The sequence below is a fragment of the Gavia stellata genome, chromosome 2 (genome assembly GCF_030936135.1).
Source record: "Gavia stellata isolate bGavSte3 chromosome 2, bGavSte3.hap2, whole genome shotgun sequence".
NCBI lineage: Eukaryota > Metazoa > Chordata > Aves > Gaviiformes > Gaviidae > Gavia > Gavia stellata.
Window position 1 is genome coordinate 21,545,191 of NC_082595.1, and position 18,368 is coordinate 21,563,558.

Sequence of the window (18,368 nt, forward strand, 5' to 3'; positions counted from 1 at the left end):
CCTCCAGGAGGGCGGCGGTGCGCTGGGGCTGGCCTGCGCGGCCTTGGCCCTGCCGGGAGAGCGTCGGGGGGTGGTGCCGGGCCCCGGCCCGAGGCCGGCTGGGGGCAGGTTTCTGCCTCCGGGTGGAAGGCTGCTCTCTTGAGAGGAGTCGGCGTAACTTCTCCCTTCTGGCTCCGTCTCATCCAGGGCTTGAGCCCGGTCGCTGGCCGTCGTCTTTCCCTACTCCTCGTCGCTGTGGTGTCGTTACGGCTCTGGACAAAAACTGGGTCGTAAACGAGCGAGCGCGTTTGCCGCCTTTCGCCTCGGGGAAACCGGGGTGGGGATTTATTTTTCATCCCCTGGCTCTGAGACTGGTTTTCTTTTCGTACTTCAAGAGTGATGTGAGAGAGTCCCTATTTAAGTTGCCTCCAGCTTTGGTACCAAGCGAAAACGTCGAAGTGCCGGCCTGCCACGGCTCCCCCTCAGAATAATCCCGGTTCGGGAGCAGCGTCTCCCTGGCGCCTGCGGGGGCGGGGGGGGCTCCCGCCTCTTGGTGTGGGCGGGAGCGTTGCGGGGTGGGTGTGTGTACGTCTGTGAATACACACAGTGGTTCCAGCCTGGATTTTTTTTTTTTTTTTTTTTACCCAAAAAATGAGGGGTGGAGTCATTCTATCCATGAAAGCATTTTGTTGTGACGTAAGTATAATAAAAACTTTTGTATTTTGTTGAGATTTTCCCTTTTCACCCACTGGAATATCGATGCAGCTTGTATAGCTAAGCCTACTTGTAGGCATTCTTTTATCTAAGTGCCATGTTTTACTAAAATATTTGAGAAAGCTTTTAGGCTACTGATGGTCTTGAATACAATGATGTTTCAAATATTATGTGGTTTCCTACAGAGGAGTAGCTTTACTGGAAGGACCCAAATTAACACAGGCTGCTGTAGCAGGAAAGTGATTTAAGAAATACAGTGTCCATGTAAAGAAAAAAAAAAAAAAACAAACCAGAACAAAACCACGTGGGTATGTATGCCACCCAGGCTAATCAAAATTGTCCTGAGAGCAAAATAAGCAACTTTTAAGCTTGCTTTGCTACTTCAAGCAAAACATTAAAGACCAGTAAGGGTAGTGACAAAACTTAAAGCAGATCTGAAGCCATATGTTGTCTCCGCATCAAAGCAATTGATTTCATATACTTTTCAAGTAGGTGTAATTTTTCTGATAAACAACAGAGTATGTCTGATGAGTAGAAGAAGGAGAAAGACAGGTACATATATATGTGTCTGGCTGCTCTATACAGAAGATCATCCAAACAGCATGTCTCCTTATTAAGGTATGATACCCATGTCTCTACCTTGAAATGAGGCATTGCATCTTGGAAAGGGAGCTTTTTGCTAGATGGATGTGCTCTAAGTTTCCAGTTTGGACAGACAGAAGTAATTAATATATATATATAAAACCACAAAAATTTATTTATAGCCTCAAAGCTTGAGATTGATGACATGTATAGGAATATAGATGTGTCTTCATTCAGTAAATATAAATGAGCTTCATATATTCTGTAAACAAGTTTAATTCAAACTTTTTATAAAATACATCTTGTATTTACACACATACCTCATCTAAAAATACGAGTTTGTTGAACACGAAGTTATTACAAACTATCAGAATCATCTGAGAGCTGTTTGTACATATTTCTTGCACAGCATATGCCCAAGGTGACCCTAGAGATACTAAGATTAAAAGGTGCAAATCTGCAATTGTGTACAAAATATGTACTATGTTAAGTGCTTATCTACATTGCATATTACACATGTGCCAAGTCTGTGGAATGAACAGTTAAAATTACAACTACAAATTTCACAGAACTTTAGTATAGAGAAAATTAAGATATTTGAAGGTTAAAGAGAACATTCTTGCATCCTTCAAATATTCATAGTCTGAAATGACTATGAATATTGCACAGGATCCATTATGGACATCTAATGAGCAGCTATGCACAGAGGAACTAAGCTTAAAGCTCTCTGACAGCCTAGTAACCTAAATGTTTGTGGTGATTAGTTAAACATGTATTCGCAGGGTCTGCACTGAGTCTTCTAATACTAGTTGAATATTCCTGTTAAAAAAGAAATAAGTCATGAAAAAGAGATAAGACTAGATCATCATGCAAGATTCCAAAGCTAACATGCTTTTTTTTTTCTTTAATACACTGTAATTGCATATATTTTTTAGAATGTGGTATGAATGCTCACAAAACACTTGCAGATAAGTACTAAGCTGCTGGTATAATTGGTTTTGTACGACTCTGCAGTAATTCCACCAGAACTTCTGCAGAACTCAAAAATTAGGTGAAAAGTCAATCACTCTACCAGTTTTTCTCCTTTAATGTATTACAAGCTAGAGTATTACATTACAACTTGGATCTAACATCAACTTTAAATAGTTCTGTTTAAAGCCAACACAAGCATCAGCCAGAAAAGCAGACTGAATAAGCTAAAGGTTTGTGGTAGAGTTGGAATTCAAATATGTATTTTGCATCAGTAACAAGTGGTAAAAATAAGTTACTAAAATGGCAAGTTACACAGTCTAAAAAGCTGAAAAACTATAGTTCTGTTAAGGAAATATGTCCATCAGGGATCAAAGACAGCCCTTGCTATTACCTTGTCATGGTTGATTTTTATTTGCAGCATTAAAAAAAAAAAAGACATGGGGAATGCTTTTTTTCTGATACTAGAAAAAACCTGTTAAGAAACTTAAGATGCATTTGGCAATACTAAATACTGAAGATTGCAAATGCCTAAGTTAATACCATGCAAAGTGATCTTCAGTGGACTTCCCTTGTGAAGAAACATTACCATAAGGACCATTACATAAGCAACCAACACAGTACACAGGAAATATTTAACATGTCATCACATTATTACATAATCCTTGGATAGTCAAAATTAGCAAGACTGTCATTGTTACTAAGGCAGTAATTCTGCCTTATTTAGTGAAGGGAGAATCTGGCCTTACAGATCTTCTATTTCTCTTTACAAGGGATTAATAGTACAGGGGGAAAAAAATGGATGCATGTAAATTCCATGCTATTAAAAGATGTTGTAAAACATAGTTAGGGAAGCATTATTTTTATTTTGTCACCATAAAATAACATTGTTTAAAGATCACACAAATTTGATAGAACATCTTTTTTCTCCAACATTAAGCCAGCACTACAGTTGAGAAAGGTGTTCACCCATTTCTCAGTAAATTTATACTTTTAAGTAAAATAATTTGATTCTCTAAATATGCATTTTATTTAATTATGTCACGCAGTAAGTATCTTGCTCCTTTGGTCAGAGATAGTATATGAAGATTTGAAATACTTGTATCTTCAATTTTTAAAAACCCAATATACATCCTTAACCAAGGAGTATTTACGCTACACACAAGCCATAGATACAAAATACACAGTATATACATGTTTTGAAAACAAATTGGAATTTATAAAAACTCAATAGCCAAATCAAAGTAATTGAGGCACTAAATTAAAAGTAGTATCTTCATGTCTTGATTATACAGACTATTCTGTGAACAATCAGGACTGTTTCATAAATATATACTATCTACAGAATTTGCTGTGCCAAAAAAGCCAGCTGTGTTTAAGCTCAAAAGAAAAATTGCACTTTGAGACTGTTACAGTTAACTTCTCATTTTTCTCCTTGAATATAGTAATCTGGTCCTAGTGCTTTTGGCACAGGTATTGAGTTGTGTTTTTGCCACACTTTCTTATAAAACACAAGGTCCTTTGTTTTGTTCATTAAAATCTGAAGAGTCTTAAACAAACCTAGAACTTTGATACAAATCTATATAGCTACAATTGCTTCATTAAATAATATACACAAATATGCTCTTCAATCTTAAAACATCTTGACAACTGGATACAAAACAGTCACTTGTATTATCTCCAGCCTCCTTAATCTTATGCATTATCAGTCTGCAAGTGAATAAAATACAGTTTCTGGCCACATCTTGCATTAGATCACACCCCAGTGTACAAGGACAGAAAATAAATGTATAATAAAAAGATTGGATAAATTAGAAGGGGTTTCTTGGTCTTGAATTCTTCTCCAACTAGTAATGATGCAGCACTGTACGCAGCCCAAAAGACTCCAAACAACTGAAAAAGAAGAAGATGAGCAGTCTTAGCTGACGCCACAAGAAACTCTCTCCAAATACCAAGATAAAAATCAGTTCTTCTCTCAAAATAAAAAGAATTGGGGGGGGGGGGAAGAACTCTACACTCGCGTGCAAAAAGAATATACTACGCATTTAAGTTTAGAAGAATATTTAACAAATAGGCATGTTATTTTCATTTGAGACATTTTTACTCAAGTGGGCAGCTAACGATCTACAGTAAGTTTTCTCTTACTCTGTCTTACATACAGATACTGTAAAGCGAGCTGTAAGCTTACGTACACCGATAATTTGAAACTTCACTGGAGTAATAACTTTCCTTTCTACCTTGACTGTCCCCAGCTATTAACCCCTCCCTTTCTTTAAGCAGAAGAGGTACTATACTTGACTCTTCCTCTTACCAGAGGGTTAAATTACCATTTTTTATTTCAGGATTTGTCTGACTCATAAGCTTTTCTTTAATTATGATGCCCCCACCTCAAGGTAACCGAACCCCACATTTGTATTCCTTTCAGGTGCAGTGAGAAGCCTGCCAAAACACAATCTGTATCAAAAACTATATTGCTTACTAAGTTAAGAAAGAGCCAGTTTAAAAGACTGGCAGAAAGTAACATTACCTATGAATATCCACTACGTTATATCAAGTTAGCGTGTATACTTTTAAAAAAATGTCTTGAGATCAGTGAACTTGACTCAAACCTCAAACTAAGAAGGTTATAGCAGAAAGTAATCAGACATTATTATCCTCTAGCAGCACCTTGAATATTAATAAAAAAGGAAAAATACTTAAAACTGAGCGACATGCAAAAACACTGTGATCTTCTGCAAAACGTAAGACCAAGAGTGCAGACATAAAAGGACCCCAGCAAAGAACTTCTTCCACAGTTCTGTAAGACTGGCTGAAGGCCCTTGAGGGATTATGTAGCCCATTCAACTGCCATTGTAAAACAAAAACAAAACAAAAAACAAAAAACCACCTACACCCAAAAAATTACATACTTCTGTTTTTGCTGCCTAACGCAGAGATGGACAAGAAGGACAATCAAGATCATGACTGAATTCCCTAAGATACATTAGGAAAATTGCAGCGATTAAAACAATTGAGGTGCATTACTTGAGTAGTTTACTTTGCTGATTGCAACTAGAAAAGAACTGACTGGAATTTCACTATTTCACTATAAGTTCCCCAACTTTAGGACTGTGAAATATTTCCCGAGGCACAGAGCTCTCAAGCCATAAGAAGTAGTACTTGTCACAGCATAAGTAGTTTTGGCCATGTGTGGCTTGTCTGCATTTTCACACTAATGATACAAAGGTAAGAACCTTGCACGGATTTGCCCTGAAGTTAATGTAAGACTGTTAGTAGTAATCAAATAACAGAGGTTTCATTAACATATATTTATTTTCAAGTTATATATTAGTGGCAAGTTAATGATTTGCTTTCTGACTATCACTTAATAGTAATTGCAAGTTATCAAATCACAAACACAGCAATTTTGTTATTTATCATACACTTTAGTTGTGCTTCAATTATACTGTTTATCAGCAAGCTAAAAGGACAACAATCAATCAAAGCAACAGAACAAGAACTCAAAAAGCGTACAGCTAGTACAGAACATACTGTTAGCTAGTAACAGAATATTCTCAGTCAACCTTTCCAAAAGTTCAGCAATAACTTCAAAGGCTACCTAAAAGGGTTTTAAGTAGTACTGGAAGTGTTCAAGAATGTTACGTAGTTCTGGGATCTATCAGAGAACATTGCTGGTTTCATAAAAGGTGTCCAACAGCAGGTGGTATCAGGCAAGTTATTCTTGCTTTGTGCCTTACATTCCACATCTGTAACATCAGAACAATACTTACCTTCTCTGCAAAGGGTACTGAGAGCTTTGTACTGCTATCACTATGGGAAGGTCTAAGAACAATGACTAACGTCATATTCATGCTGCAGTAACTAAAAATAAACTGGATGATGGGTGAAGGGATAGAACAGCTTATTTTCAGATTCTTCATTTTGAGGTTTAATTATGCATCCTCTTCTCAAAATGATAATCCTATTTATTTTAATGCAACTATTATAGCACAGCAAATTACTTAAACAGAAGCTAACCTGGTAAAAACAGGTGTTGTTATAGCAACAGCACTGTATGAACAGAAGCTAACCTGGTAACAACAGGTGTTGTTATAGCAACAGCACTGTATATCCCCAAGTACTCAAAAGAAACATTTAAAACAGAATTCACTTAGCAGTCATGTCCACCATGCTAACCAAAAGGATGACAGAGCTTACATTGTAGTTTTGAATATTTTGACCCATCGCTATGTTGTCCTGAACAGATTAATACTTGAAGTGTTAGGAAAGTGACTTAAAAATAACTAAACAATTCTCAATAGATGATACTGAACTTACTTTTATTAGGGTAGAAACAACTTCAAATGATCCAACCACCAAAAGTACAGGTGCTATGACAATGAGGGGAAGTAGGGAATATCCTATCACACCAAGAACTTGGCCATAAGCAACCTGAAATTTTCAAGCACATAAAACCAAGCTTTTTAGTACTCAGTCTTTGTCACCAAACACAATTTGATGTTGTTGTAACAGTATGAATAGCGATAATAATATGTTAGGTATTCACGAAGCTTCAACTAAAGGAAGCTTGCTAGTATGAAAATTGTTTTTGTATGCTATCCCCTAGAATTTTGTTATTAATCATTCAGTTCTCTTAGAAATAGGTTGTTATTTACAGTGTTAAAAAAAGACAATATTACCACTTCCAAGGGAAGTATTTACACAGGTTAAAATATGTAATTCCACCCACCCCTCACATTTTCATTTTCTGCCTTAGGTGGTTCTCAACTGCCATTCTCCATGGACTGTACAAATGATACCCAGGAGCACAGAACTACAACAGACCTCTCAGTCACCAGCTGTAGTCCTGTCTGTCACAAGTAGCAAAGATACGATTTTCTGCATTCACATACTCATATCCATTATATATAAATAAATTCATAAAGTACATTATTGCTTTTGGCATCAGTGGAAGACCTAGAACCTGATCCCTCTAAGGCACAGAAATCTTCTGATTTCCAGTTTAAATTTATTATGATTATCTTAAACAGATTTGTTCAAAGTATTTCCATAACTGCTTTTAGCATCGTGGGGACTAAAATGTCTGATTTCCCCCCACTACAGTTTGAAATGCTCCTGGGCCCAGCTAGGGTTCTTGGATTTAACAGGAAAAACAGTGGCGAGACAAGTGACCATCTTGCAATCAATCTCTTATGGCCATTGATCCTTCACAGTGAACTGTGCAGACCTATACTTTCTCCCCCGTTTATACATTCTGATAATTTCACATTTTGAGCCACAAAACATTGATTTAAGGGCATCTGAATTATGCTGGTATGCAGGAAAAACATGCAACAACATTTATAAAAGCTTTTTCTTTCAAAACAGTGTTCATACAAGAAGACTAGCAATTATGATTAAAAGGAAAACCTAAAAAAAAATTAAAGTAAATGTAAATAATGTAGGAAGTCTGCAACACTAGTTCATCATTAATGCAAGATGCATAGTAAAAATACAGAAATCAAGTATCACTGAATATTTAGTTCTTCATGATACAGTTCAATGCATTTTATGCTGCAGAGCCATTTTAAGAAGTTTCTACCCTCCTGAGTGTTCCATCATAGCTGTTTGTGGGCCTTGCTGCAAGTCATTTTTTGTCATTTACACCTTAATTGCTTAGTGACTCAATCTGTAAACAGCTCAAACAGCTATTCCAACCCTGAAGGTGTAAGCAGCTGGAGGGAGGGATGTAGGCCAGAACTTCAATTAGCTTTGCAGTTGAAGAACATGCACTGACTTTCAGCCTTTAATGGGTTTGAACTGCATCAGGCGAAGGATGAAAACAAACACTGGTAGGTGCTCTATACACAAGGACATTACACAACTGCTGTTAGCCCCATTTAAAAAAAAAGTTTAAATAAAGGGCGTTGCAAGAGCAGTGCAAAGGAGGAGAAAGGGTTCCATTTAGCTCAGTGACTGAAAAATTGAAAGCAGTTGTCCCTCAAGAGTGGACTTCAGTTCTGGATCACAGGCACCCGCTAGAATTTCTGGGATTCACAGTACAAATTTCCAGATTGTTTATCACATCCAGCGTGCCATCCATTGGACAGAAAGATTAGCTGACCGTCTCTGTATTTTAGATTTTATTTTGGAGGCCAAGAACTTGAAATGTAGACATTGCACTTATCAACAAGATCCATTCTTAGTTGGCTACAAGGTCCAAAGCCAAGCACCAAGAAAACCCAACTACTACTGAAAAATGGAGCCAAGAGATTTTACATTACCTCCCTCTATGCCCTTTTTGCATACAGGTACTTACTTCTCCTCCAAGAACCCTGGCCAGTAAAAAAATTGTCAAGGATCCAAATATCCAAATAGTTATAATCCAAGAAACAACCTTAGGAGATAAAGAACAATTCATTTATATTAATCATTTTCATTGTGAGAAAGGAAAACTCATTTCTATTAATCACTTTCACTGCAGTCAAGGATTTTATTATGCAAAACTGAATTTTGAATTGCGGCAAGAATAGTTTTACTTAGTATCACAATGCAACTTGAGAATAAAATTCAGAGGTTACATTTACAGAATCACATTAATGCACATGTAATGTTTCTTGTAAGTAGTGTAACATAGTATCAGAGTAGGAAGGGTTTAGTTAAAACTGAAGCTAAGACCACCCTAGCTAAATATCTGCACATCCCACCCATTACAAAAGGTGGGCTCAGACAGTTTTTAGAAGTCAGCCCAACCAATACAAGGAGTTGGAATTCTGCTTCTTTCATCCATAAAGACACCACTTTATTCTTTACTCAAACTGAGAATGCTCAGAAGACGACATAGGACTTTAAGTCTCAGTAGAACTTGATGATGATTACAACTTAAGAAACAGTCCCAGACTCCTGGGACAAAGTCTAATTATTTTTTCTTGCTTCTTTCATTGGTCTGCTCTTAAACTGAAGAAGAATCTTAAAATCGTTCTCTGGCCTAACAGAACCTTCAAAGTAACTTAGCTATTCTTGGATTTGAGGCACTGGGAGGATTAGAAGTGAAGCTCTCCCTTTTGAAATAGCTTTTTAGAGGGAAAAACAGTATCAGTCGAGTCTCTGTATTTCCAAGTGTACAACAGCTGCACTTAAAAATGAAGTTAGTACTCAATTCATTTTTTTTTTGCTTAATTAAAAGTTCCAGATTCACAGAAGAATCAAATAGGGGATGATTTTTCTTTAAATTTAAAGACAGATAAAAATCACAGCACGACTTCAAAAAATTAACATAACTGTAACTGCTTTATGCTATTTGTGAAAATAGTGAATGGCCTCCTTTTACTTTCTCCTTTCTTCCACTGTCTAAAAAAAAGAGGACCAGATTAAAGTCTTAGAGCAGGAATGCTCACCTCTCTCCAGCTTACAGCCCACCATTCAGTTTACCTAGTCTAGCTGCTGTCAGTCATCCTGTTGCTAGCTACTAGCTTTCCTTCCTCACACATATAAAATGCTCTTACATTTCTATGGTAAATCCACTGTTCCTAAGAAATATCAGACCTACTGTTCATGTCCAGTAGGTACATGAACTGCAGAAGGTAGTTTATCTGTCACAGGATCAAGGAATGGTCCTTGCTTTGCCTAGGAGACAGCTAAGTAGTCCACTTGAATAATACAGTGGTTTGGTCTACTCCAAGTCTCATAGAAACAAGATAGTGAGAGCGAGTTCTTAGTCAGCATTTGATACACCATATGGAAGACGGAGGTCACAAAGGCAATGATTTTATCTCACCATTCACAAAAATCCTTGCATAAGCACATTCTGTTACTTTACATATGGCTTATTACTATACTACATCATATTTAAAACAACATATAGTCATGAAGATTTCTGAAGCAGGATCACCTAGGCTCACATTCAAATTTTGACTACAAATGATACCACTTCTCTATTTCGATCTGAACATAAAGAAAAAAGCTAACAGTATTTATGGAGGCCAATCAAATCTGCACAATGCCTCTGAATAGCTATTCATCCTAGAGTTCAAAAGGAATTATGGAAAAAGTTTATTGACCAGAGGGAACTTATTTGATTGTAATTGAGCAGAGAGGACAAAACAACAAATGGCACTAATGAAGATTAAATATACCAGATAACAGTGGTGATATAGTATGAATTAAACACGTAGCTTTATTTGTCAGGAAATTAAAATTCATGGCATCCAAACAAATGTTCTTCAGTGACATTTTTTAGTAATAAAAAGCACGTTAACAAAAGGTCACAATTGGAAATGGAAGGATTCACTAATATGACTATAAACCCATTAGTACCAATCTGTTTCCTCTAGAAACCACATCTTTCCTTTGTTTTACTGTATAAAAACAAACCTGACATTTCATCATGATTAACTTATCTGTGGGCTATTTAATACATTTCTTACTGCTGTCTTCCTACATATTAACTGGAGAAACAGCATTTGAAATGTCCCGCATTAACGTGTAAGGAAAAGACTTTCTACCTATGTAACAATGCAAATTGCTTAGCAATCATGTCGCCAAATTTAGTTTAGATCACTTTTTAGTAGAAGGCTTATACCTACCTTAAATTGTCCATATAATGAAATCATTGAGAAGAAGAGGACAACTGCCAGAGGACCCCAAAAGTCTGGATTGTCTCTCACTACCTGCCTATTAAACCCAAGAGATGGCATAGGCATCAACACACATCGAATTTTGTAGTAAATATCCTTCAGATCAATGTCAAGTTCTTCCCTGAAATTGTAACACAAGAGAGCATTACTATACACCACAGTAATGAAATTGAGCATAAAAATTATGTTCGGGGGCAAACTATGTTTATAGAGCAAGTCTCCTGTTGCCCACAAAGCCTTCTGAAGCCATGACTAGCAAAGGAACAGTTCATCCGCAACAAAGCAACACCATACCTTGATCTCGCATTCAGTAACTGGTGTGACACAGTTAGATATATTTAATTATTCAAAAATCAATTACATGACTAAGAACAGAAAACATACACAACATACCCTAACAGTCTACATTAAGACAGTAGATGTATTTTCTGACATGCAAGAACATGACACATTCATACCACTGTAACTACTTAAAAGTCAAAGACATGCATACACAAAAGTAGGATGGCTGTGTATTCCTATGCTGAGCAGTTTGCCATGAGCACACTCATTATGGAAACATTTTATTTCAAATTCTACAAGAAAGAATACCTTTACATTCACTAATCATAAACCATTCAAAATACATCAGGTAAAAACAGGTTTTTTAGATAAAATGGGGTTTAACTTGCTTCAATAACAGTAGTTTTCAGCAGACTAGTTTATGCCAATTGTTTAATTACTGGCTTGTTTCCAATATGGGTAAAAAAAATAAAAGCCAATTAAACTAGCAATAAATTCTATCACCAGGTCTTGGTCTTCTCCAGTTGCCTTCTCCACTCCCTGCTACAAATTGTGTGTAAATTTACCAGAAGATTCTTCTGCATAGGAGGCCCTTAACTGATGCATCTTGTCCTGATTGTCCTAGCATAAGAGGAAGGAAGTAGACTTCCCAAGTAATGGGCAATTCTACTTCTTTAGGTTTATGCGTGGAACCTTAAGACAAAACTGTATGCTACTGTTTTCCTTACACAGTCATGACTGAGGAGCTCTGAAGAGTTGCAACAGACTTCCCAGCAGATATCCTTCTGCTCTACATTTAAGAGCACAGTGGAGAAAAGTGTAGAATGATATCCTAAGTCCATTTATGAAAGTTTTGTACAAGGCTTTCATTTATGGCTTTTTCCTCAGAAAAGGTGAAGCAAGAGATAAATGCAAAGACATGATTCACCACAATTTCTCTTTTAAAAAAAATCTAAATATTGCTCATTGAGTCTCTCAAGGCAATTTCAGGATTGCTATTACCAAAGCTATTTCAGAATTGGTATTACTAACCTGTGACTAAATAACAAAAATTGTTCTTTTACACATCCCTGAATCTAAGGAGTAGACTAGAAGCATCTGTTTTCCTCCATTTATCTAAACAGGAGGTAGTATTCCTATATTGTACTCTGAAGATTGTGTAACACAAGTATTTCCTGTCTGGAAATAATTCTTTGTCATCGCCTAGGGCTTCTGACAGTTTCTCATGTGAATAAACTGTCTTCTGCATGAAGCTGACAGCTACCTCACCTAAAAAGTGATGGTAGCTCTAACAGGAAACACATGTCTGGAATAAGGCTGCCCAATGAGAAAGAAAAAAATCTCACTCTATTGAACAAAACACTTGCACGGCAGCACCACATTGGTGAACTTCCCTTAGCTGGCTGCTATTCTTTAAATTCTTAGTAGGATTCAGATTAGAAGGCTTCCTGACAGCACATGTTCTGGGAATAATCAGAATTGCATAAAAACTGCTACATGAAAGTCAGATTAAGGTCTTCTCTGTTAGGGTGATTATATTCATGCTATTTGCTACAAACTGATCATTTCCTGGGCATGTTCTCTTCACTTCCAGCAATCAGCAGCTTAGAACACCTAGCTGTCTTTGAATCACAAACTTGGTTCTTGTGGTATAAAGTTACACAAAAGAGCGAATTCTTATGTTGTCACCTCAGTACACGATTCTGTTCCTTAATTAAAAGTTAGAGGTTTACAGAACAGACTTATTTGCACAAGGAGATACTTCTGCACACTTTAAAGTGCTTTTCAAGTAGCAGTTTCATTATCAAGCTCTCCAGACATCTGTTCTCTCCCAACACTCTCATTTGAGTTCTCCAGAGTACTCTCCTGCTCACTCCATTTTTTAAAGCATCATTATCTTTAATTCACACAGGAAAACACCAAGACACTGAGAATGAAGTTGCTTAGGTGCAGAACAAGCACTAAAACCCAGGCTGCCTGACTCACAGTGTAGTAACCTTAAGATACAAACTTTCTTCAGCCAACCATGTTTTTGTGAACAGAACAAGGGATGCAGAGGTTTTCAGTTTTAAGGACATTTTTGTCTTTCAACACTAACACCCATTTAATCTAACTTTATAAGATAAAATAGCATTAAAGATTATAAAGTTTGTGCTACCTTGCTTCTAGCATCTCTACTGTAATAAGCGTGATTCACAATGCATTTACTTCAGAGTAACTGACAGAATTTACTTTGATTTACTTAACACGAATGTTTCCACAGAATTGTCTTAGCCTCTGATTCTTTGACAACATTAAGAAACTTGCAACTACAGCGCAAAAGATAGAAAGAATACAATCTAATTATTTAAACCATTACAAGATCAACAGATAAAAGCAGAAAAGCCATAAAAGCTTTATACTTGTAGACATTAATAAAACTGGATTTTACTTCCTCCTTCCTTCCTTCCCCACAGTGAGTAACAAGCCCCTCTTTTACACTGAAAATAAAACCCATAATGAGAAACACAATGCTTTCATTCCTGCACCAGAAAACACTCATTGGTCAAGTAAACAGAATTCTAGTCACAGCAAAAGGCTGTGGGACAATTTGAGAGGCTACAAGTTGTTTGTTTTTCCCTCGCAGCTATTAAAAACAGATACCCAAAAATAATTATGACATACAGGAGTGGCTTGTTATCTTCTGGGTCATCATCTTCCACTTCCAGAAGCCAGCCATACCCTCTCTGTCTTAGGAATGTAGTTGCAGTAGATTCTTTGATGAATTCTCCTCCAAGATTTAGCTTAACATCTGGAGTTGTTATGGACCCACTAAGATCTTAGAGAAAAAGGGAGAGAAAGATACACCTTTTTGTGTCTTGCCAAAAGCCATTTGATTTAAAAAGTACTGGAAGATAAACAACAGACATATAAAGCTACACATGCTGGTTATCACCACAAAATATTCAAAGTTATAGAATATAGCTTTAACAGATACATAGTTTGAAAGGGTACTTCTGGTTTTAATGCAATAGTAACAACGTTGATTTATGTTCCAAATTATCAAGTTTTAGCTTCTAGATGGAGCTCTTGTTTTGATGACACAGTGTTATGGTATGACAGAAAGGCTTCAATTTGTGCTTTATCATTAAGCATTTAAAGGCATAAAAGGAGTTAACTAATGAAAGTCTCATCATACTGCAAATTGTAGATTATTTACCAATTTTTTTGCTGACCACACTATACCTCTTTTGGAGCCCATTCCTGCACAGTGGCATTGTTTCAGCCAAAACCATTCTCTGCTTTTATGTCCAATTTTTCATGAAAGGAAAACATTTGTAGATGTTTTCATTTGTAGCCTACCTTTAATACAGGTGAAACAGTTAGAAAAAGAATACTATCAGAGATCCTTAGGCTCCAGACAATAAAAAGACATACAAGGAGTTCTCTTCAGTACACTATGATCTTGCTCTGCCACAGTATTAAACAAAACAAAGAACAATTTATGTTTGTTCTGGCTGTGTCAAAAATCACCAATAAATATTAATTTTACTCTCTCACTGTATTCAGTTATATACAGAGGAAAAATACAAAATAGTAACAGAAAATATACAAAGCAACTTGAGGAAAGAGAAAATATAGAAGGGAATAATTATTCCTTTAGGAAATGATGGATTTCCATTATTTGCTACAAAGGAAAAATCCAAACAGAAACATGTCAGTTTTTTCTACAAACCTTATTAGAAATATACTGAGAGACAAAAACTCACTTCTCATCCAACACCTTTTCACTTCACCAAAGAAAAATCTTATTTTGCCTTTCCATTGCTGTGTGTTCTTCACACAAACAAGTTCCTACGCCCAAAGTTCCCAAAACACCTAGTTATAACAAGTATTTCGGAAACACATACTCACAGAGGCAAGTCAGGCCATATTTGTAGATCACAGTTGTGACATCTTCTATCAAAATGCAACGCAGTTTTATAGAAACAAAATTTGTATAGTGACAGAATCTCACACAGTCTTCAGCCAGCATGTCTGAAGTGTTCACTGATCACTCAGTATCGCAACTAATTTAACAGAATTCTCCTTCCCAAATCAGCTTGCTAGGCCACTGAAGCTTAAGTTTAAGCTTCTCCATAAATGCTTTTCAACCATTTCATAATCATGAGAGTTAATGATCCATTGCTTTGATTCTTGGAACACCATCTGCACAGGATCCTTGTAAAGATCACTGTAACTTAAAGAAGGAATTTCTCTTTGCTCCTGCAAGTATTGGCACACATACACTGTTCTCACCAGACACAAACAAAGCCTTCCTCTGCTGTTTATAGAGAGAGGAAAAAAGAAAAATGTATTCTTAATGCCTGAGGCTTTCTCTACCTTGATGCCCAGAAGTTTCCTATTGTCACTGAGACCCTTTTGTCATTTAAAAATATTTGTTTATGCTACAACATAACACTTCTTTGGAAGGAGAGGTTCTTGCTACTCTTTCTGCACAAATGTGGCTGACAAAACAAACAAATATAACAGTCGAACCAGCCATTTATGTCTCCTTTCTCAGTGACTGCTAACAATCCATCCTGAAGCAGAGAAAATTCTACAAAAGTCTTATTTACCGAGACTCCTTTTAGCAGTTGATGATTGGAGAATACCTACAACCACACTTTTTAATTACAAAACCTATCAACTAACATGATCTTAAGTCTATTTTGCAAGACATCTTTGGGACATAAAGCTGCAGAAACCAAGGAAAAAATATCTGCCACCTCTTCTGCTATAGACTGCTTTGAATTAGATGGTTAACAGCAGGCCAACCAAGTGCTGAATAATCTGCCGAGAATTGATGGTTCTGATGCTCGCTAGCAAGAGTTAAGGTGCCTTCACTGCTAGCGTCTCAGGCAGAACACCAGAGAAGCAAAACTGAGGTATCTCAAACACCTCATTTCAACCAGGCATTGTGGAAAACCAGCTTTCAAGACAGTCTTTGCTCTCAATTTTGAAAAAGTGGTACAAGAGGCAAAAAAAACCCCTAACAGTCTGTTCTTTATACCATATCTGCCCACTTAATTGAAAACACCTCTCCAGCATTCTTTCCCACAAACAGCTCCTACCTTTCATGGAAATAAGATGGGAAAATAAAACAACTTATACTTTTGGTTTTCATATGGATCAAGGTTTGGGAAACAAATAGAAATTAGAGTGCAACATGTAGTATTTTAATTTAGAAATACCAAGCTGTTTAACTTTGCTTATGTTTTTGTTTGTTAGGGTAGGTCTATGCAGCACTTTGCAGACAGGACTACACTTGAACAGGCAGGACATCATGCCTTGCTTATGTTCATATAGAACACAGAGCTGAGTCCAATTCAACACATCCTACTGGAAAGGTGGCTGTATTGGATTGGGCTCAACATTGCTCACAGGGAATCTGGAGAGTTTCCATTCAGAGATACATGGATCCTTTTTCAGGCCAAGGTGGAGAAGAAAAACAAAACAACAAAAAAAACTTACAGCCGAGATTGTACCTGTTGGTTAGTATTCCTTGTCAGAGGGACTGGGAAGTTCACCAATAAACAGATATTCTACACTAGTTTTTCCACTTCAGTAATTCTTTTCCAGGGTGGGGCACATGAGTGAGGATTTACACGATTCCCTACCCCTGTCCACAATTAGAACATAACTAAATACATACATAAAGTAGAATGCTTGTTTAAATGGGTAGAGTCCAAAAAGTCATTCTCCATCAAAATAAGTTAGCACATTGTTGACTCTTATATGTTCATTTTCACAGTCTTAAGCCAGATCTTCATGTCATGCTGGTACACCACATCTATTCGTGCAGCAGTTAGGCAGCGGGCCATACTTCACCCCCTAAAGTACATGCAGGGCTTCTCTTTCCCCCTCATTACTGTGCTGAAAGGAGACACGGCACCGACACTTCGGCACAACACTACAGCTAATGTCAACATACGGCACAATCTTCAATAAACACCAAACTGCGCTTCCAGCAACTTGGGAAAGACGAGCGGTCTGTGACAGCACTTGTCACGGTTATGTCAGGTCGCCGGACACAACCTCGATTACAACTTTCAGAGAACCTGGGAAACGGAGCGCCACGGCCAGCTCTGCCACGCTGCTGCTTCCACCACGCGGATAAAGCAGCTGCTCGCACCCCCGTTAAGCACCGCTCCCGGCAGCCTGCTGCAGCGGGGTCCCGGAGCCGCGGTCCGAGGGCAGCGGCCACCCCGCTCCGCCCCCAGCCACGCCACCAACCTCAGGGGCGGAGGGAGGAGGGCAAGGAAGGCACCTCTTGCCTCAGCGGCACGGGAGCCGCCCGCTCCCCCGGGGCTCGGCTAGGCCCTTCTGCCAGGAAAGCGAGAGCGGCCCCAACCGCGGCCCCGCGCTCACCTTCGGCGTCTGCCGAGGAGACAAAGGTGAAGTCCCCATTGCTGGGCGCATAGAGCGGCGGCGGCTGCTGCTGAGGGCCCGGGGGCTGCATCTCCCCGCCCTCCGCGGGGGCTACGGGGCCGGTGGGGGCAGCGAGAGGCGAGTGGGCACCAGGGCCTGAGGCCTCCCTGGATCCCTCCTGCGGCCGCGACCGGCACCCAACACCCACAGCGCAGCCGCCTGACAGGGCAACAACAAGCGACACCACGCCTCCGATTGGCTGCTTGCAAGACGCGCCGTGATTGGCCGCCGTAGGGCCAATACTGACTGGCTGCCCGGCTCGGTCTCAGGGAGTGAAGTCACTTCGACTCCGCTATAAAGCTTCTTCTGATTGGCTGGGACATGAGCGGGCCGGTGGGAGGGGCGAAGGTGGCGGCCTGCTGAGGGGTGGTGTTGTGTCGCGTTGTCCTCCTCCTCTGTTCCCCAGGGCTGGCGCTGCTACCCGGCTGCTGCGTTATCGTCCGGCCAGCAGCCGCTGCAGCCCCCTGGGCGGCTTCCTTCTTCTTCCCCACCACTTCAAGGGTAGCCTGCCGGGGGGGGTTGCCCCGCTGCCGTTAGCATCTGTCCCCGGGGGCGCACGCGGGGACCGCGCAGCGATGGGGTGGTGGGCGGGTGGTGGGCTGGGGGTTGGGGCCGCAGCGCAGGGACCAGTCCCCACCGGTTGGCAGCTCCTGAGCGTGCCCCCTGGCTAGTGTCCTCTGCTAGTTATGTTCCGAGACCTGTGGGTGACCAGCGTATCGGGTCGGAACGTACTCTAACGCTACGTCAAAAGGTAGCCCCGGGAAATCCACTACTTTA

General features: G+C 39.0%; 1 protein-coding gene across 1 annotated transcript; it reads right to left on the bottom strand.

The window, feature by feature from the left end:
• Positions 1-1,543: 1,543 nt before the first annotated feature.
• On the bottom strand, positions 1,544-17,622 carry YIPF4 (Yip1 domain family member 4). Its single transcript, XM_059834545.1, has 6 exons — positions 17,532-17,622; positions 13,806-13,959; positions 10,809-10,980; positions 8,543-8,620; positions 6,562-6,675; positions 1,544-4,137 (listed from the first exon to the last, which is right to left on the bottom strand). The coding sequence occupies exons 1-6, from the start codon at positions 17,620-17,622 to the stop codon at positions 4,000-4,002; spliced, it is 747 nt and encodes a 248-aa protein (XP_059690528.1). The 3' UTR covers positions 1,544-3,999.
• Between the last annotated feature and the right edge of the window lie 746 nt (positions 17,623-18,368).

Coding starts and splice junctions, on each gene's coding strand:
- YIPF4 (XM_059834545.1), bottom strand. CDS start 17,622: ATGCAGCCCCCGGGCCCTCAGCAGCAGCCGCCGCCGCTCTATGCGCCC. Junction 8,621..10,808: donor CATTATATGGACAATTTAAG/GTAGGTATAAGC, acceptor TTATCTCCTAAG/GTTGTTTCTTGGATTATAAC. Junction 4,138..6,561: donor TTGTTTCTACCCTAATAAAA/GTAAGTTCAGTA, acceptor CTTCTTTTTCAG/TTGTTTGGAGTCTTTTGGGC.